General features: G+C 46.1%; 1 protein-coding gene across 3 annotated transcripts in view; it reads left to right on the plus strand.

The window, feature by feature from the left end:
• The window catches only part of Nsun2 (tRNA (cytosine(34)-C(5))-methyltransferase Nsun2), an 87,786-nt gene that overhangs the window by 42,395 nt on the left and 23,816 nt on the right, over positions 1 to 21,575 (plus strand). For 2 of the 3 annotated variants that reach the window (XM_077687301.1, XM_077687299.1), the window contains exons 13-16: positions 3,122 to 3,302; positions 5,481 to 5,570; positions 12,362 to 12,497; positions 12,574 to 12,654. In XM_077687301.1, coding sequence (XP_077543427.1) covers positions 3,122 to 3,302; positions 5,481 to 5,570; positions 12,362 to 12,497; positions 12,574 to 12,654 — 488 coding nt within the window. The remainder of the gene's footprint in view (positions 1 to 3,121; positions 3,303 to 5,480; positions 5,571 to 12,361; positions 12,498 to 12,573; positions 12,655 to 21,575) is intronic. The other variant, XM_077687300.1, reaches the window with a different exon arrangement.

Raw genomic sequence — 21,575 nt, forward strand, 5'->3', positions numbered from 1 at the left:
TAGTTTTATGTCGAGTGAGGTTGGGACTGGAACTGGGGTTGAAGTGAGGTCAGAAATCAGTGCATTTTTTCCCCTTTTCTCTCATTTTATCGTTTAATATAATGTGTGCCATGCTCCAGGTAAAAATTTACCCATTTGGACGTTAACATGCATACCTGCTGATGCATTTGCATGAGTGTGACCTGTTGCAATCCAGACCCCCGCCCAATGAAACAATGCCAACACACAAACGTAAATCACCGGTTTATTCCGTGACAACAGCCAATTACAAGTGCGAAAGCAAAAGGGGTAGTACATAATGGGCATGAAAGCAGCGTAGTAGTCAACGCTCTGCGGCGCTTGTGTAGAAAATAAAGCGGTGCATCTCTCAGTACTCATGACACGTCCTATTGCGTAGCCGTAAGTCACCGCAGGTGCTAACTAGTCCTCCCTGGCTGAAAGTCATTGTGGCGGACTGTCTCTTGCTGCTGCCATTCTGACCATTTACTACTGCCGGGCTGTGCTACACTCGTCAGAGCCACTTTTATGCGAGACTTGGTAGCTGTGCGCATGTTCAGAGCCTGATGTGCAATACACATATGTTCGTTGTATGCTCACTGTGCACCATCACAAGCATCGTGTTACTTCATTACTTTAAAGTCTAACACAAATGCTGCATAAATATGCCGTTCGTACACATTGCAGGCACATCCACAAAATTTCATTTCATGTGAGGAGGGAGGGCCATTACCCTCTCATTCCGAGAAAAGGAGAGGAGTACATGAGAGAAAAGGAAGAAAAAAAGTGCATATAGGACCCAATTCAGAATTTCAAAATGCAAAACTTCTGTATTGGGCTGTAGGTAACCTTTAGTCCCTGTATTCTTCAAAGGCATTGCAACATGTTTCGTCGTGATGAGAGCAAATATCAAAGCCGCTGAGTTTGTTGCATCACTCTAGGAACAGAGAAATATTTATTGGCATTTATGGCATTCAGTGGTCTCGTCTGCTTCCCCCCCCCCCCCCCAACTAACCAGCTGGCTGAGCACATAAAGATGATGTTAGACTCAAACCTGGAAAATAGTACTTGCATTACATTCTCCAAGCCGTCTGGCATGCAGCCCGATCCTGGCATCAAACTGAACAGTGTCCCCATTTCTGTAAAAAAGGAGCACAAGTGTTTAAATGTGGTGTTAGACTAAAAAGTTACATTCATTCCACTTCTAAAACAACTGAAACATAAGTGCTTAAAATAATGAACATTCTCAAGCTCCTTTTTCACCACCTCTGAGGTACAAACAACTTCTGCTGTGTGTTTTTACGAGCTTTGTAGGGCCACGGTAGTACTATTGGAGTGTCGTATATGTTTCAGTAATGAAAACAGCATTAAAAACGCTCGACCCCTGTGCTGGACTAGCCTTGTCCAAAGACTGTATGTCAAATGTGACAAATGGGGCCTGGAGCGTTAGCGAATCTACGCTGACTTTTGCTTTCTGTATGTATTTAAAGTTTCATTGATGTCTAACCATTCTTTTAAATCCATCATTAATGATACATTCACATCCCAGCTGTTCTGACATTGTCTATCCATTTCTGTGCCCTTCTCACTCTGGCTGAGAGAAAGCTCCTGATCTTGCTGTCCCCTTTTAGGTACATACAAAACATCTGGCACTGATTTTATAGTACCATGGAGTTTTCGCCCTGTATCGTGGGACTTGCTTTTACCCAAATTGAGAAAAAACAAGTGCCCTGAAGTGCGACTCTGCAGCATTTCTTGTTTGTGCAGAAGAAATACCAGTGATGCTTCTAAAATTGCCTCCACCATGTCTTGTACTGCACACGGACCCAACTTCAATTCCTGTAGGCCTCTGTACTTGAATATCGGTAGTTTTTTCATGGCAGAAGCTTGTGGCGTTTTTCTTGTTGATCACAAAATTCCTACGCCCGTTATTACACAGATTCCCTGTGTGTGGTTTGTACAGTTTTATCAGAAAAATTAGCTGTTTGCTAAGTTTGTGGCCACTGAGAACGAGGTACAGGAGGAATGCGCCACCACTGGTTCTCTTAAAAACACAGAAGACATTACAATACACCGACCTTAAACCACACATCAGAAAACAACCTCACAAAACATGGCAAGCAGAAAGGAGTAAACTCAGAGGTAACGAGCTATATGTAATAAAACCATGCTTGGGGCGATACGCAAATGGGCCAGATGACTGAAACAAAGAGGCACTCGTTTTTTTTTTTTTTTTTTTTTTTTTTTTTTTTTTTTTTTTTTTCTTTTGTCGGATGACCTTTCATCATACTTGGGACTACAACTTATACAGATTCATGGAAGTTGCCTTAGCTAGGTTTAGGATAGGCCACATACATGCAACTCGCTTGCACCTGGTCACAGGATCTTTGCGACCTCTGTGTAGCGGGTGCAAAGAACACCTATCCGTAATTCACTTCCTGATTAAATGTAAGGCACTCAACACAACACAACGCAAGCACTTCGCTGGGCTCTACAGACAACATATTTCACTGCACCCATCGTTCTTTTTAGCTGAAAAGTGATTCCTCGTAAGATAGTATTTATCAAAGATGAGTTTTACAGCTCATTTCATGTTGTGCATAATCACAACCTGGCCCTATACACCAGCCATTGCATTAGTCTTTTAAACACTTCTACTTTCACTCCTGCTGCCCAATTTTAGTTCCACTCCACACCAGTTTTATTTTGAAAGGTAATATTTTTGGCACCCTTTGCCCTTAGTTGGCCTTGTGCAATTAAAACCAGTAGTCATCATTTGCTTGGGAAAACTTTTTGTATGGTAGTCATTTAGGGAGCTATGTTACCACTGCACATTAAGCCTTGCAGCGGTGAGGGGCGTGCCTCGTGTTGCCACAGGACATGCCTCCAGCTGAGCGTGAATGATGCCAAAAGTAACGGGACAGAGTGATCGACGGTCTTTTAGGAATGTGTGAGGTCATTTCACCTTGAAACTTTGTGTACAAATCAAGAAACTTGGAAAATTGGGGGAATTTCATTGCCGTGCTGACTACTTTTGTGTTTTGCTATAGTGTACAGTGTAACTGTTTGGCTGATCTGTATGTGTTGTGTGTATAGTGTTAAGTAAGCTGAGATTGTGCTGCAGTGAATGCAGTGGACGAAATGGAAGAGGACGAAGAAAAGCTCAAAGAGGAAGAGGCCAAGGAAGAAGAGCCTGAAGAAGAAGAGCCTGAGGAGGAAGATCCTGAGGAGGAAGAGCCAAAGAAGAAAGAGGCCAAGAAGGAAGAGGCCAAAGAGGGAGAGGAGAAGAAACAGGAGCCTGGGCGGTGAGGCTTTTTCCTTTGGGTCATTTGCTTTGAGGAATGGCAGTTTGTGGGCGCAAAGGCAAAGGAAAGCTGGAATGGCAGAGCAAAAAATTGCCGTAGTTATTTTGCTCTGTGGAGGAACAGTGGTAGTAACAAGAGGGGACGGGTTATAAAAGCAAGCAACTGATCTTTGAAGGTGGTATCGGCAAAGCAGCATCGCTACTTTGAATGAGAAGAAAAGTGCGAGCACTGTCGCAGAACACATTCACTGCGTCTGGGTTGTATCGCACGCCCGAATTTTGCTGCTCGTATATTGGCAATTAGCAGCCTCTGCAAGCTTGACCCGCAGAAAAGTCAAGAAATGGTAGGTTGAGAATAAATTTCGCACTCTGGAAGCTATTTGAAACTATACTGAATAAAATTTTATAAAAACTAGCTGCTAAGTCGACTCTAACATTACTGCCGAGCTTTATTTACTTTTTATTATTACCAATTTTGCAGTGAAATTGTAAACATTACAGAATTACCATCTGCTGTCAATACCGTATTTACTCGCATAATCCTCGCACTTTTTTTTTTCGGAAAAGTCAATGCAAAGTTAGGGGTGCGAGAATTATGCGGGGAAAAAAAATCCGGTGCACAGTGTTGCCAATTTGCCTTATGCCAATCCTGCTAAATGTAGTGGTCGTTTTTTTGTATATGTAAGCTCAGTGTTGCCAACAGCAGCTATTTCTTTTTATTTTATTATTTACAACGTAAACAGTCTCCCGTCGATCATCAGCGATCATGAAATTGCCGCCTTTGCTTTCTGGTGCGCGCCCTATCTCGTCGTCGTATGTGCGTGCCCTACTCGAGTAACGCACGTTGAAGTCGGTGACGCCGAAGTGCCTGCCTGCGGCACGGTTGCCGTGTTCGATCGCGTACTCTTTCGCTTTCAATTTGAAAGCGGCAGTGTAGCTGGCGTTCTTCCCCATAACGAAGCGGCACCAAACACAACACAAAGAGATCAAAAAGTTCTGAAAATGGCAGCGAGCTATCCACCACTGACGTGAGTGACTCACTGACTGCTGCCGCTCAACGGCGGGACCACGACGGCGACACGACGACACGACAGCGGGCTGCGCGAACACCGTCTAGTTGCACGCACGCGAAACATGCGCGAAACCGGCTCAAGGACAGTGTGAGTAGCGTGTTAAGGCGCCTGTTAGGGAGTAGCCATGCAGGTTGTTAGGGCGCCTGGGTGGCCTTGGATACACAGCGCTCTCCGCCGAACGGAGAGGCGGCGGGGGGAGGGCGCGCGTTGGAGAGTGCGTGCACCATGCGGGTTTCGCGAGCAGGCAACTTTCGCCGCTGCAAAGTTGGGGGTGCGAGGATTATGCGAGGCCAAGTTTTGGTGGCTCACATTAGGGGTGCGAGGATTACGCGAGTGCGAGGATTATGCGAGTAAATACGGTACATGGGCTTCTTTGGGAGCGAAATGGAAAGCCCCATGTTTGTCCAACTCTAGTCCTTCGAAGTTTCATTCAGCTAATTAGCTAGGAAGTACCCTAAATCACAAAATACAAGCAAACATGTTTTGTTTCGTGCACTTTGAACTGCACCCAGCTTCGCTGCTCATCCTTCTTTACCGAGTGGAAGGGCACTGAATTTTTTTGTTCAAACCCTGCCAGTTTTTTAAGCAGCAGACCGACCAAGTCCACATGGGAGACCTTGCTGTTGGTAGCTTGTTTGATAAAGCTTAGTTGGAGGCTTGCCAGGCGGTGATGTGCACTCGGCACTAATAGCATGTCACGAAGGAAATGCTGATGCAAGATTTTGGAACTAAAAAGTTCTGAGGCACTAGCTAGGGCTTCAAGAAGAAGAAATACAAAGATATGCAGTCAAATAGGCATGGCGTTACATAGTAGGCCACTGGAAAACTGAATTAAGGGGTGCTGGTCAGTGCTGGTCAGTTTATTTCAAAATTGTGAAATGCAATTGCAAACAATGACAAACATAGCTGTAGTAGTCTCCGCCAGCGGAGAATATTATATAAGTGTGTGCTGCGCTCCACACAAGATAGCCGTGCCCTGCATAATCATGGCAACAAAACAAGTGTGTACATGACTGTGCGTGAGCAATTTGCCTTTCATATTGTTATCTTTTAACAGTCATAAGCAGCATGGGATTTATGTGTTTTTTTGCTTTTCTATACCTTAGCTTGAAGAAGCCTAAGGAGCAGCGGCGTGGCCGCAAGGAGAATCCCTTTGTGTTTCTACCTGACGACAGCGAAATCTGGGCGAAAGTGAGGTGAGGTTGCACAAGGTTAATAATATTTTTTTGCAGTGTTCCAGATTAATATAAACGTACATATAGCAAAATGCACTGCCGTTGAATCACACTGCAGTGGGCTACCGTTTAACAAAACTGGTTATTTCGTCACCATTTGACACTAAGAAAAAGCTGATGTGTGACTGCAAGCCATGCCGTGACAGTGGCATTAAAGGAGCCATGAAGACAAAACACAAGTTTGGTACATTCAAAAGGTTGCCTCGTTCAAATAAGCTATATAATTAGGGAAAAAGGGAATGGCCATGCGACCCACTAGCTCATTTCCCACAACAAAACCTATGATGTCACATAAGCTCAGCTGTGTGATTGGCTGAAGCCGGCAAAAGCAAACGCAGTTTAGGCAGAGATTATAAGCTTGCCGAACGAGCTATTTGCACCTAAATGCAATGCATATCCATTTTACAGCAGTAAGAATAGTGCGGTAAACAAAAGTTACGAAAATACAGGTAAACATAGAAGTACCGATGCGCACTGCGGTTGGTACTGGGCGCACAATGCTTGTTTTAGCTGCACAGCAGTCCGATGCTTTGGAGATTTCTTATACGACGCTGGCCGATTGGCGTAAGCGACGTTGCCTTATGTGACCCTGTTTGTCAAGCATACCCATGTTTCACGAAGCGATTGCTTTCTACCGTAACAAAAACAAGCCGGGTGTAAATACGTTCAAAAACAAAGCAACGGCAGAGTGCTGAGTATGCTAGCACCACCAGGGAGGTTTGACGGCGAGCAAGGCTGCATAGCCGAATGATGCAGTGTAAGTTTGTATACGCGCCGTAATGACTTCATTGTAGACGTCACCAAAACACACGATTTGGCGGGAGAATCAAAATTTTAACCTAAATTAATTAATTTCTCAGTGAATATGGCATCATTTGCTGCCGCGCAAGCGCTGGGGACGCTATAAAACACGAAATCTTTCGAATAAAACAAACTTGTATTTTGTCTTCATGGCTCCTTTAACTCTTGCGTTACCGCCAAGGCATTGGCTAGATTTTATGGGTCTAATAAAAGATTTTCAAGCAAAATGAGCATTGGCTGGCATGCGCCGTCGGTGCTGGCATATTCCAATAGCTTTGCAGCAAAGCCAACTTTATCCAAGTGCTTTAAAGACAATGGTAGTGATGCCCTTGAAGTGTTTGGCACCTGCTCACGTAGGAGGGATTGGCCAGGGGGGGATAAACTTTTGACTTTACCACTGTTGTAGCTTATAGATTGAACGTGTTCTTCAGGTGCAGCTGGCGTGGGCGTGCGCACAAGTGTTGCGCTATTGGCCAGGAGATCGTCCTATAGGTGGCGCCGCTGAAGTTAGGGGGCGCCACGGTCAAATTTCAATAGAGGGGAAACAAATGACAAAAATACATGGGTTTCTATAGGGCACTAGTCAGTCAAGCAAGATTCCTTTGATGTACGGAGAAATTATGCACAGTGGGGCAGTGGAAATCTACGAAATACACATCAGGAATTAGCCTGCATTGCTTTCCGCAGCCGGAAACTCAACGCAAGCTCTGGATATCAAAGTTAAAATTTTGAAGGAATGTTGGACTTGGCCTGTAGTGCAGAGTGTTTCAGGCACATCTCAGACAGTAATGATAATAACAGTGCAGAAATCGCCACAGACACGAAAAGCCGACCCATAAGGCTTTACAATCATTCGCAGCGGTGAAATGACTGACTTTTTTAAAAGAACAGCTGTTCCGTTGGACAATTTACCCGTGGTGAACACGACAAGCCGCCGAAAGTTGCAAGTTTTTCGAGAATTCTCATTGAACGTTCCGCCTTACTGGGCACAAAAGAAGTTTGCCTCTAGGTCACTTTTGATGAACGCTGTGTGTGCCTAGCAAGTTCCATACCTATGAAGTGAGTCGCGAGTCAGTGCGGCAATTTATAAGGCCCCGCTGCGAAGATGATTGATACCCCACAGTCCACGCTACGCCGAAATGAAACTTGATCATGCTAAAAGCTGCTCTGAAAATATTTTTTTTTGCTGGCAACAAGCTTCACTTCACAACAACGCACGCGAGAGTGGTCTGAAAACGCGTTCATTTTATTAAAAAGGCGTACAAGTAATATCAGCGCCAGTCACCTGCAATGCTCACGCCGCAGGCCACCGTTAAAACAAGCTGATGTTTTCAAAATGAAAGCGCTGATGAAGAAATGCCAGGATACGGCTCCGCGAACGAAAAAAACAAAAAAACAGGCAGGACCGCAGTACTTGCAGGTAGCAACGCAAAACACGCTCATAGCGCGGACGACCTGTAATCCGCACAAAATAGGCAGCGCTGCACGTACCACGCACCGTATTTACACGATTGTTGGTCGACCCGAATGTAGGTCGACCCCCCCACATCGCAAGTCGAAAAAAAAAAAAAAAGCAGAACACACGAGCACATTCCACAACCACAATATATTGATCACTTGAACTACAGCTCGTCCTCGCTAGTGTCCTCGTCGTCACTAGTGCTGCTGCTGCCGTCACTGCTGCTGCGGTCCCACAGCACGTCGTCGTCCAGTGTTAGCCCGCACTTCGCAAACGACCGCATCACAACATCGCGCGGAATGGCCGACCACGCGGAAAGCACCCACCCGCACACAGTAGCCAGCGAGGCCCTCTTCACACGCCCGGCTGGAGTGAGTTCACGATTGTCCGCCGACAGCCACTCGTTGTACTCGCGGCGCAAAAGGTCCTTGAAAGGCTTGTTTACGCCCACGTCAAGCGGCTGAAGTTGCCCCGTCAGACCACCGGGGATCACCAACATGTCGGTCTCCTCTTTGCGGAGCTCCGCTTTCACCTTCTCGGTGAGGTGGCCGCGGAAGGAGTCCAACACGAGCAGGTTGGGGAGACCCTTCCTGAGGGAAGCGCCCGGCCTCATGAGCCACACAAGGCGGTACCACTCGACCACCATGTCCTCCGTCATGTAGCCCTTCTCATTTGCTCGCACAACGACGCCTCCGGGGAACACTTCTTTCGGTATCGTTTTCCTCTTGAAGACGACATACGGGCGGAGCTTGGTACCGTCCGCCAAGCACGAAAGCATGACAGTGAACCGCAGTTTCTCGTTCCCTGTCGTGAGAAGGTTCACCTCGCGAGCTCCCTTCGCGCTCATGGTTGTGTTGCTCGCCATATCAAAGTACACAGGGGTTTGATCGGCATTACCGATCTGGCCGAGCAAGTACTGCCGAGAGTCGCGGAGCTTCAAAAAATATCTGTGAAAAGCGAGCACTTTTTCCTCGTAAGCGGACGGCAACTTCTGGCACACGCTTGTACGACGGCGCAGAGAGAAGCCGGCCCGCTTCATGAACTTCGACGCCCACGACCTGCTGGCTTTGAAGCGCGACCTCGGTATCCCCGCTTCCAAAGCGAAGAGACGGGCTTTCTCTGTGACCATTTCACAAGTCACCAGCAGCGACCGATCGCGCAGTTCGGTTACATACGCAGCAAGCTTTGCTTCCAGCTCGGGAAAGCGTCCAGATTTCGGCCCGCGAAATCCTCGGCGTTTGGCATCACACGCGAATATTTCGTCGCGCTGCTTTCGCCACTGCCGCACCACCCGCTCGCTCACACCGAACTTGCGTCCCGCCGCGCAGTTGTTGCTTTCTTCAGCATGCACAATAGCGGCCCTCTTAAATGCCGCTGTGAAGGAGCGCCGAAAGATTTTCGGTCCGGGTGAAGTCATGGCAACGAAGAAATGTCGGACGCCGAAAGAAAAACGTGCCGAAGGCTCACAAAGAACAAGGAGAAGAGCTTTTCCGTCAATTACTGGTACCCCCCGTACAAGCCGCCAAGGAAGAGCGCTCACCACTGTCACGTGATATGACGTGCCGCGACGCATCCGTGACGTCTACAGCTGCGCGGACGCCGCTGTGAGAGCTGCCGGCCGGCACTCGCCGAGTGCCGCACGCCGTATCAGCGCCGGCATGTTTACAGGAGGCTCCTCGGAGAGTTGCGCGCGCCGTTGCCGTTGGAATCTGTCGTGGTTTCGGGCCTCTCTGAGGCGCTCACGCGAGCAGCGTCGTGTTCGACACTACGCTTCGCCGCGACGCTGCTCGTGAGAGCGCTCCGAAACGGCCAACGGAAGATGCCACGTGTGTTACCGTGAGCCCAGTAAGAGCAGAAAAAAAAAAGTATTGCGAGCGAGCGTTAGGAATAACTGCAATACGTAGAGTCGAAAAGCAAACGCACAGTTGCAACTACGCCGTTGCGTCCCCGATTTCTTGTTTGGCTTGCCATCACCAGCGGCACAAGTTTCAGTTTCGATTGTAGGTCGACCCCCCAACTTCAGATTTTCAAATTTGAAAAAATGGGTCGACCTACAATCGTGTAAATACGGCACTCTGTTGTGAGAGTCGATATCCAACGGTCATTAGACGTCGTCACACAGAGAGCCAGCAGCGCATATAAAACGGCAGCGCAATAAGCACTGTGCGCTTATTGGCTGGTCGAAATCAATACAAACACATAAAAATGCGGGAGGTCACTGCTCTTTTTGTTCCCCTCTCCTGAACGCGAAGAGCGGTCAGCCGTTAGGGCAGTATGGTCGTGGCTCTTACATCTGCGCGTGATTAGCGAACTTAGCGGTGCTTTTCATGCGTATATAACCGGGTCAGTGTTGCGCGTATTTGCACGTGTGTAGTGTGCGAAAGCCTGTGAAGGTATTATAACTCTGCCGCCTTCAGCGTCTACTGTGTGGGACTAGGTTCAGTAGGGGAGACAAAATGTTGCACCTGTCGGGGAACCAGTACACCAACGCGAATGCAGTTTCTTAACAAACCGGAATTTCGTTCGAACGCAGAGAACTAAACAACGTTGGAGACTTCGCTCCTCTGTTTCTTCTCTTAGTAACTTTTCTCGTGCAACAGTTGTACGAATTCTCATAGCCATGGTAAGAATGACTGAGTGTGGCAGCTCTCGTAGAGGGGCGGCTGAAGGTTAGGCAAGTGGGGTTTTAGTTCGGACAAAACGCTGTAAAACAGCGAGCAAAATCTTCTCGGGAAATGTGTGCAGTTAAAGTAATTCTTTCAGATCAACATATACTCAAAAGTGCTCCCTAGAATTGGATAAATGGCTAAATATCATTCTCCAGAACTATACGGTACGTCTTCGGCCACGTGAAAAAGCCTGTGTCGTCTGCTTTGTTTCCCCTCTGTTCAGTTTCTCGTTGGCGCCGCTAGGGGCGCCACTCTAAAATCTCTTCCTCCCCAATACCACGCCACAGTTGAAACCAATCAGCATTGTCGTTCGCATCACCCCATATCGCAGGTGCGGTCACTCGCTCTTGTGGGGCAGTTTACCTTTTGGCGTGGCATGGGTAGGCTGCACATGCTTTGCTCCACGGAAGAGCGGGCAGCCATTAAAGAACGTAAATGTTCCCAACAATCACAGAAGCATGAAGAATGACCAACCATATGCTTTCGGGTAAATCTCAGCAAAATGAAACGCTCCATTATAACTCATTAAGGGGAGACGCGGGTCTTGGAATCCCGAAATTTGGCCAAAAAATCGATTTTTAGAAATCGCCATTTTCGGAAAGTAGAGCTATTTTTCTACCTGTTAGCAAAATATCCAGTACAAACATTATGTTGATTTCTCTCTAGGAAAACCCTCCAATGAATGGTATTGCATGTCAACAAACATGGTGTCTTTTGTTCAGCACAAATTCAACCTTCCAATACCCCCCTCCCCCGAGGTTTTTTTTTCCCTGTGAAAAGGTGGCAACTCTAGATATGGGATGTCGTATTTAATTTTTGTTGTTGTTTACACCTGACCCAGAATTGGGTGTCGAGCAACCAGGCAACGAATTCTCGGGGATTTTGAGTAGTCTAAAACAACTTTGAAAATTCGGGGAATTTGCGCTTTTATTATGGAAAATTCACTGTAATTTATTAAGGGGACGAAAGTCATTGTAATGCTGGCTCAAGTAACAAGACGCACTTCATATGGTTTGTACGAAGTGCATCCTCTCCACAACCACCGCCGGCTTCCTGCCGACACGGGCGACGGTGGCAACATTCGCTTGCTTCTTGTTGTCATTGCTTCTCAATTTTTAGCAAGACCTCATGGGAGTTTTGGTTTCAATTGACGGATTTCTGCTGCTTTTTCAGTGGCACACACCTTTGGGTCGTGCTGTCACTGAGACACTTAAGGAGCCTCACTCGTTTCTGCCTGTTGCTTGTACTCTCTGCCTGTGATTGTGTTGAAATGGCTTTTGAAACAAGGCGTTTAAAAAATGTGGCTACCATGTACATACTGCTCAGTACTCGAAGATTGCGCCATTTTCCACCAAGATTTAATCTCTAGGGTTCATGCTATGCTAGTAAAAAGGTCCTTTGTTGAATAGAATTGGATTATCGTTCAGGGTGACTTTTTTCCGACCTCAACAGTAACAGCACTGCAGTTCACATCAGCACTCAAACACCAGCGACAATGCGCGCAGCAGTGTACGCTTTTGCGTGAGGGCGGCAAGCTGTCCCAGTGAAAAATATCCGAGCATTTCGGCATGACTTGACGTCCCAAAATGGTTCCACGTGAGCTTCTTTGTTCCGCTGCAAGAGTGACAGCGGTGAAAATTAGTGGAGACCAATCGGCCTAGTCACCGCCACAAGGGCGACTTTATCGCGTCTCGGATATGGCTTCCCCTTTCTGCAGCTTACGATTGCACTGAAGTGTTTCTTATGAAAAGCAGCCCCGGTGAAGCTTTAAATTTTTTTCTGTGGACCGCTGCGAAAGTACTGCATTCTGCTATCGTTTTCAGGAATTTCTTTAGCATGTCCAGCTCCTTTCCAAACCGACAGCTTATGGGGCGAAGCGAACAGGACGACAAGCGCAACATCTACCTTGTCTCCGACACTGTCCGCAACATCCTTGAGACGAATGGTGACAAAATCAAGGTCAGTGCTCTAGTACACCTGCGCTTCGGATGCTCGCTACCCGGACCAGTCTTGTGAGTGTCTTCTTTCCTTACAGGTCATCAACACAGGCGTCAAGGTTCTCACTCGCTGCGAAGGCAATGACCGCCTGCTCTGCGACTACAGGATTTGCCAACAGGTAATAATTTAGTATTTTTCACCCAGCTTATCATCACACTTACCGTATAATGCGGAATATAGGTCGAGGCGGAATATAGGTCGAGCCCCTTACCTTGTAGCCGAAAAATGCAAAAAAAAAATAATTAGGTACCAACCATGGTTTTATTGAGACTATAACTTGTTTCGTCTCAGATTACTCATTTAAAACTGTCTGAAGTATCGTCGGACGACTGCTTCTGGCTCGCTGTCGCCCACACAGCAGGTCGTCCTCGGTGCAGTCCAGGGAATTGCTTATGCAGCACTTCTTAAACACTCGCAAGACGATGTCATTGTGAAGCGAGTGCAAAGCATGGGACACTCGTGTGCAGACCGGAGCGACAGCCAGTCTGTGCAGGCGGTCAGCAAACGTCTTGGGGTATCCATTCGTAGAGACATCGCACGATGCTAGCGTACAAAATTTGCCCCTTTGTACAGCAGCACAGGTGCACAGAGCAGCGCCCATGAAACGAGGCCTTCCGAGCGTTGCATACTGAGAGCTGCCCCTTCAGCTAACGCCGCTAGCAACACTTCTTTTGGTGATACCGAACTGGCGCAAGGCGGACACGTCATTGGCCTTGGAAAACCCCCAACTTTTCTTTTAAATGCTGCTGTAAACTGGCACCAAGTGCCTAAACTCATTTTGAGCAAGAAGAAAATTGCACGCACACATTCGCCGACAGCAAGAGAAGCGACAAAACAAAGATGGTGTCGCGTCCGATTGATGGTGGTGTCGATAGTGCCTTTGGGGTTTGGATGGGCTCGATGGGCTGCCCGGTCGCCAGATGACAACTGCCAGTGACTGCAATATAGGTCAAGGGGTGACTTTTCGGCAAATTTTTCTGTAAAAAATCTCGACCTATATTCTGCATTATACGGTAGTTATGCAGACCACTTGAGTGTTGATGGTGCAGTGTCTCCTCAGTTCTACTCCCTTGACGCTGTTAAGACTCTCATTAAAGGAGCCATGAAGAGAAAACACAAGTTTAGTTCATTCAAAAGATTGCCTCGTTAGAATCATACTGACACCACTTTTAACGTAGACTTCGCTCAAATAAGCTACATAATTAGGAAAAAAGGGAACGGCCATGCGACCCGCCAGCTCATTTCCCGCAACAGAACCTATGTCATACGAGCCAGCTCTGCGATTGGCGGAGGGCGGCACAAGCAGACGCAAATTAGGTAGAGCTTATAAGCTAGCCGAACGAGCGGTTTGCGCTTAAATTTAGGGCACATTCTTTATAAAGCAATAAGAATGGTGGGACAAACAGTGGAAGTTATGAAAGCACATGTAATCATACAAGTACTGATGCCTACTGCTGTTGGTACTGCGCGCACTATGCTTGGTTTAGCTGCACAGCACTGCGGGGCTTTGGGGTTGTCTCAGACGACACTGGCCAATTGACGCAAGCAACGGTGTCTTACGTGACCATATTTTTCGAGCGAGCACTGTTTCAGGAAACGATTATTTTCTCCCAGAACAAACAGAAGTCAGGTTTAATTACGGTCAAAAACAAACCAAAGGCAGAAAATAGCTTGTCACGGTATGGTGGTGCCATCTAGGTTCAGAACGGGGTTCCTCGAAGACAGCACCACCTTGCAGGGTGGAGACACCCTTTGAACGGTCCCGTGCTGTTGCAATTGGGTCACGTCCAACATGCTCAACGCGTTGTTCTTTTCGTTTCCCACGGTACCTAGCAACGCAAAACAGATGAGATGATTCAAACTTCACCAGTAAACCGCATTGCGGCAATAATTTTGATGCGGTTTTGACACAATGACTTGCTTCCGTGGCGCCAGCATATACACGTCTCTACCCTGTACGGCGGACGCGTGAATCAAGGTACTCTAGGCTGAAGAGCGGTCGGTTCCTGTGTTGTCATTGCAGGCCACGAAAACAAACGATTTAGCGGGAAAATCGAAATTTGAACTTAAATTGAATAATTTCTCAGTGAATAAAGCATCGTTTGTATCCGGACAAGTTCTAGGGGCACTATAAAACACGAAATCTTTCGAATAAAACAAAGTTGCATTTTCTTTTCATGGCTCCTTTATAGGGCTGCTGAAGAGCTTTCCATAAAAAAATTTGTTTGGGACATTACTATAGTTTTCTTCACACTGAATTCGAAAAACATGTTTACTTAACATGCAAACCACCTTTTTTCACCAAAACAACGACCCCTGCCCGAAGGCACAAGCAGAGCCATGGCTGTAGTTCATGATTGGCCAGCGGTAGATGACATCATATTCAGAAGTACCGGCACTCCGGTGACTGCTCAGCGTGAACAGTTGATTTAGTTCCCATTCAGATATAGGCCAAAAGTCTCCTGGGGAATGGAAGACGCACACAATATTTTCTTAGAATAGGGGAGCCTGAGGGAAACAAATGCAATACGTGCACTTGTGATGAGCTTTAGAAAGGGGCTTTCCAGAATTCAACGGCTTGCATCCGACTTCAGTTTCTTGGATGCAGGGAACTTGTGCAGATATTGAATCGTCGCCTTTACTACCAGTGCGCATCACAATTCCTAGCACAATTGTTCAACACACCATCATCCCTTTCTCGCGTGTGTAACTTTGCTTTTACATTCGGGCAGGCGGCAACAAGCTGTGTGCTGCGGTCTGCATCGAGCGCGCAGGCAGCAGTAATGCAGCTGCCGCGTCGCGTGGAGGTGCTGGTGCTGGATCATTCCATGACCAGTCAGTGTAGAGAACGTTAGTCTTGGAATTTGCGGAATATATGCAGTTTTAGAATAGGGGAACCAAGTGTTGGGACCCCCAATAAGTTAAGGGAACCCAAAGGCAACACGCTCGCATGACGAGTTTTAGAAGAGCCCCTTCCCCAACAGCTGGCAGCCGGCTTTGGTTGCTCAGATGTTGGGAACTTTAGGCTTAGCACCGCGACAGGTATTTCATCGCCGACTTCACTGCAATTGCGAATGACAATCCCTAACACAGTCTTTTACCACACAATCATCCCCTTTCTCGTTTGTGGAACTTTGTTTTCGCCATTATTGGAATTTGGCAATCACCGACAAGACACCTGCTGCGGCCTGTGTTCATTCTTGCATGCAGGCAGCGCCATCCATCAGCCCCATGCCGTGCTACGTGCTCGGGCAAGTGCTAGTGCCAGGTGACCCACTAGCCTCCATGGCCGGTCGGCATAAAAAAGTGTAAGCTTAGCATTGCGGCACAAATTTGATCACCGTTTTCAAAATCACCACAGATGACAATCCTTAGCACAATTTTTCACCACACTATCATCCACTCTCTTGCATGTTTACTTTTTTTTTTTTTTTTTTTTTTTGCGTAATTGCTTCGCTCTTGGGCAGCAGCGGTGAGCAGTTGCTGCCACGGCCTGCACCGATTCATGCCACTTCGTGGGCTGCAGGGCTGGGCTGAGATACCTCAAAACGTATTTTGGAATGCAAATATTGCGATCTGTGCGTTGGGCACCTAAAATACAGATACTAAGATACTTTTAAGTGTGATGTAACAGTATAACTTCAGAGATACTTTTGCAGGCACAGAAAAAAAGTATTCCGGAATACAGAATAAAGATACAGATACTGAAATGCTTTTTTTTTTGTTTGTTTCAGCGACCTCATGTTCTATAATACATTTTTATTTCAAACTCAATACATGCATAAAATTGAATCACTGATTCAGTTGAATCTTAAAGAGAATTATAACTTCACTCACCACCTGAGAAACAACATTAGTTTAGAAAACAAGCTGTCTTCCAAACAATGTCGATATTGTATGTGCACGAGGCTCTTCTGTGCAACGAAAATAACGAGATACTCATATGTACCAGAGTACTGCGATATATTCGATACACCATAAAAGTATTTCACTACTGAGATACAAATACATTTTTCAGATGTATTTCAATACTGAAATACATGAAAAGTATCTCTGAGATACCGATATCCTAGTATCGTGATACTGCCCAGCCCTGGTGGGCCGTACACGCATGCATGGCCGGCGTGTGTGCGGAACGCTTCCGCATGCAGAAGACGCTTCATGCTTTCCAGATTAATTAATTTCTTGCTAGTGACACGCGAAATATCCAGACTTAGCTAAGCTATTATCATAGCCCACAATCATGACTGGGAAAACAAGCAAGACGTTTCGGGAACCCAAAGCTATGGGCACAACATGCAGTGCAAGGCGAAACATTTCCACGAAATTGGAACTGAAACAAAGCCTGCTGCTGGGGCTGAGGCGTCATATTTTATAATGTGCTAGCTAAAGTTTGTGTGTTTTAAGAAGTAGAAACAATAATAATTCCACACCCACATACATTTATTTTACTATTCCATGTCCGTGCATCAGTGTTCAGTAGTCCGGTTCGACAACTCCACCAGTCCTGCTTCACATGCATTTGGTATTTGTGGTGTCAAAAATTGTAGTGCATAGTGTATGCGGAGGAGATATGTTTTCAAACTTTTGGGATTTTCTTTGCGGGTGTTATATTTGCATTCACGACACTTTAATCCGCTGAAACATGCCAACTTGCTCTTAAAGGAGCCATGAAGACAAAATACAAGTTGTGTTTATTAGAAAGACTGCTTAGTCCCGATAACAATCATACCAATATCATCGCAATCTTCGAACAAATAACGGAGATATTAAAGAAAACGTGTGAAGCAGTCGCGACCCCCTAGCCAATTTCCCGCAACTTTTCCATGTCGTCACGGAACCTTGTTTGTGCGATTGGCGGCCGCCTAACTGACCTGTCGCGACGACACATGACTGGACGTCTGTAATGGGGCCTCTAGTTCCATTTGACCGCATCACTTGAATGCTAACGTGCAGTTAACGCACTGAAAATTATGTTTTATTGTTGGCCCGTATGACGTCATTCTTGCTCATAACACGTCACTGTGGTGCAAAATTTGAAAGTTTTTAAATAGTTCTTGCTTTTTTTTTCGTTAAAAAACATCTTTTGTGGCTGTAATGGAGCTGAGTGAGATACTGAATCCTAGTTCTTTCAAATTAAACAGTTGTATTTTCTCTTCATGGCTCCTTTAAACTTTAGTGTCCCCTTAAAGGAGCCATGAAGAGAAAATACAACTTGGTTTAATTTGAAAGAACTAGGATTCAGTATCTCACTCAGCCCCATTAAAGACACAAAAGATGTTTTTTAATGAAAAAAAAGAAAGAAGTATTTAAAAAATTTCAAATTTTGCGCCACAGTGACGTGTTATGAGCAAGAATGACGTCATACGGGCCAGCAATAAAACATAATTTTCAGTGCGTTAACTGCACGTTAGCATTCAAGTGATACGGTCAAATGGAACTAGAGGCCCCATTACAGACGTCCAGTCATGTGTCGTCGCGACAGGTGAGTTAGGCGGCCGCCAATCGCACAAACAAGGTTCCGTGACATCATAGAAAAGTTGCGGGAAATTGGCTAGGGGGTCGCGACTGCTTCACACGTTTTCTTTAATATCTCCGTTATTTGTTCGAAGATTGCGATGAGATTGGTATCATTGTTATCGGGACTAAGCAGTCTTTCTAATAAACCCAACTTGTATTTTGTCTTCATGGCTCCTTTAACCCTTTCACTGTCTGGTGTTTCTGGCCGTGACGCACCCCCAGTGTCGGTCTGGTGTCCGGAATATCAGGAAGGAGCATAGTGATTTATTTGACTATTCGCTGCGAGATCGACATGTAGGTGGCGACACCGTCGCGCTGCTGTACTTTGATGCAAGTCAAGAAAAAAGGGGCGTCGCCCAATCCCCCTTTTCCACTACCCCCTTCCAGCCAATGGTGTCGCTCTATCAGCATGATGTCGCGGCCGACTGCCTTGCAACTGCAGGCAGCGCTCGGAGCCGAGCTTTTCTGAGTGAGTCCGCGTCGAAAAGTAGTTCATCACGACAACTTTATTTTGAGCCGAGATAAAAACCTTAGCTAAAAATTTTTTATTTTCCAATATAATGCAATGCGTGAAAGAACTTATTCGTCAGCCGGAGTAATGAGTTTCAATTTTATTGCTGATGCTAAATTTCTGCTCTTCCGGGTTTTCCCTCAACCGCTTGCTTCTGGAAGTCGCGTCTGAGTCTGCGTTATCGTTTTTGACTGAGGGTTGTGGTGCGTTCCCATCCACGCCACGCCGATGGTACAAGAAAAACGAAAGCGGCCGTGTCATTTGCAGCCTAGGGCGGGAGATAATCCGAAACGCGTACGTTCGCTTGCGGCATCTACACTCAGAGCGCAGCGTTGACGATAAAAAAAAAATCGCTATATAAGTCGGCCTCCGCAGTGTTTTGCCGTCCGCACAAAGCGGTGAGGTCATGCCGGGATTTTGTCATATGCGCCTTTCGGGCTGAAAGCGTGGGAAATTGAAACAGACGATTTTCAGGCCGTTCAGTGTAATTAATTATCACGCGCTGAAGTATTTAGGGTGCTGTGTCAGGTTCGCCAGACCATTAAGCATTGATAGAAGCAATAAAATTAGAACATAAAATTTTCGTGTCAGTACTCCTTTAAAGGGACACTGAAGTGAATTTGTCAAGCTCCCGTTTTTGCTTGCACTGTGTAGACTGGCTCAAATTAACACACTATTCATCGTTTATCCGGTCGACAAATCGGTAATAATTTTACAAAGCGCGAAAGAAGAAAAACTACTATGCGCGGTTTGCGGCGGCCGCACCAACTAAAGGCTGTGATGTCAGGAGGGGGGGCACCGTGATTGGACGATGCCCAAGGTTAGCAATCAAACAAGTTTCGGTTTCGGTTTCGGTTCTGTAAAACAACATGCTTGACATCTGATGGCGTTGTTGGATGGGCATTCTCGATATCTCAGTTATCGTCGTACCGCACTTCTGCCATGTTGTCGGCTGTCAAATGTCTAAGATAAACCTCCCAGGGCGGCTTGGAATCGTAGCATTCACTAGCCGAGGCCTACGCAGTGGATGAACGCCCTCCGCGTCACCGCAGACTCTCATATGCCATGCGCTTTTCCCGCATATTCGGGGCTTGCCTCACTCATGTCTGTTCGTAAAAAGCTAGTTCGCACCAGGCCAAGGGTGTGCTGATTCAGGCCTGGGCCCACTGCCCGCACGCAGTCGGTGCTTGTGGCAACAGCATGCCAACGAGAACTCGCTAGCGCGTCATTGTCAGTATGCGCGCGTTCTGCGATCTCGCTCGTGGAGCAGTGAAAGTTATGGCCCAAAAATGGTGAACTCAGTTCAGAAAACATTGGCCGCATACGAAAAAATCAACTTACAAAAAAAAAAATACATGTACCCTCGGGGATTCGAACTTGCGACATTCAAAACAGAAATTCCAACGCCTCAGACCACTAGGCCACGAGCCGGCGCTGGCCAGTTTGGTTATATAAGGTTTATAATGTATGACCAGTTTACACTTTTATTTATTTTAAGCATTTTAAGTACTTTATGTGACTATTTGTTATATATCACTCCTGCAGTAAGTGTCCCCCAAACTTCCACAATATCTCACGTCTAGCAATTGCATTTCTTTGACGGAAAAGCGTTCGCAGATGTGCGGTCGTGCTGCTGACCGCTGTGCTTGTTTACCCAGCGCAAAAAGTGCTTCCTGCTCCCTAGTTTTGCGCTGTACGGTAAAAGTTTTAGTTGATTTTATTTTCTTAGTACCTATATTGACTTCGCTGACTCTTCTCCCGCCTTCAATTGGCCTTAGATTTTCCTACTAGCGTAAAGTCAGCGAAGCGTCGCATGTGCACTTGTGCAGCGCTTGTGTGGAGCGACCCGGACTCTGAGTTTGACACAGTGTACAAACTAACAAAGTAAGGAAAGGCACATTTTTTCATTCACAAAGGTGTTGTGGCTTAGTTTCAATTGAGCGAGCGAATAGCGACGACCCGTCGGCGGCCGGCGGACGAAACGCTGGGCCGACTGACTCGATCGGTAGGTCGGCTGGTCGGCGAACCGTGCAGTAGCGCAGCCATTTTCCAGCTCATCTCCTGCTGACGTCACACGAAAACGCCACAGAAAATGGGCGAGCGTAAAGAGAGGAGGACAGCATTTTTGAATTGATTTTTCTACTAAATAAATTCGCGTAAACGCGGCCAGAGTGGCCGAAACAATGCCTACGGACTCCGAACTACAATTTGCGCTAGTAATCCCGCAATGTTTACAAATCACTTCAGTGTCCCTTTAAGGACATGATTGCTGGCTAGTTGGTTCATGGCGGGCGAAGGGGTAAGGAAGGGATAAGGAAGGAAAGACGGTGGGCCCGCAAAAGGCGGTTTGGTGGTCCCGCAAAAATAGAAAACGGTGTACAATGTCGATTTATATGTTATATATATTGTTAACACTGTATAATATATATTGTTATATATATTATACAGTGTTGACCGAACAGAAGAAGGTAGGAACAATTTGTATATCTTATAATTCCTTAAATAATTTTTAGGCTCAGTACAATCACCTATATATTGTGTGTATAATTTTTTTGTGTATTTTTCCAATTTTTTTACCAATAAACTAAACAATTGTTCTTTTCACAAAACTGCTGGTATGTGTTTGGAAGAACTATCTATAAGCTACATTTTTATGCATAGCATCGCTAAATGTGTCCAGTAGCTCAAAGAAAAAAAAAGTTTTGTGGAAGCACTCATAATTGGCCCTTTTTCCACCTTAACGAAAGAGTTAAGCCCGTGTTGGGAAAGATGTCGCAAATTAGCAACTTTTACGTGTCCAAAGGTCACGTGACTACTTGCAGGAAGCCACTTTGGTCAAAACTTGTTTAATAGCCAAATGGCTCAAAATTTGGATTGCTTGTAAGTCAAAAATAGCTGAGTAGAAAAAAAGTTTTCTGGATGTCATTGAAATAGATGTTATTAGTTTGGTGTAAGAGCTCCTCAAAGGAGCAGTAAATGGCTTTCTGTTACAGGGAAAGAAGTGAATG

This window comes from Haemaphysalis longicornis, unplaced genomic scaffold, assembly GCF_048455015.1.
Source record: "Haemaphysalis longicornis isolate Haplotype H1 unplaced genomic scaffold, Haemaphysalis longicornis Haplotype H1 scaffold_1, whole genome shotgun sequence".
In the NCBI taxonomy this organism is placed as follows: domain Eukaryota; kingdom Metazoa; phylum Arthropoda; class Arachnida; order Ixodida; family Ixodidae; genus Haemaphysalis; species Haemaphysalis longicornis.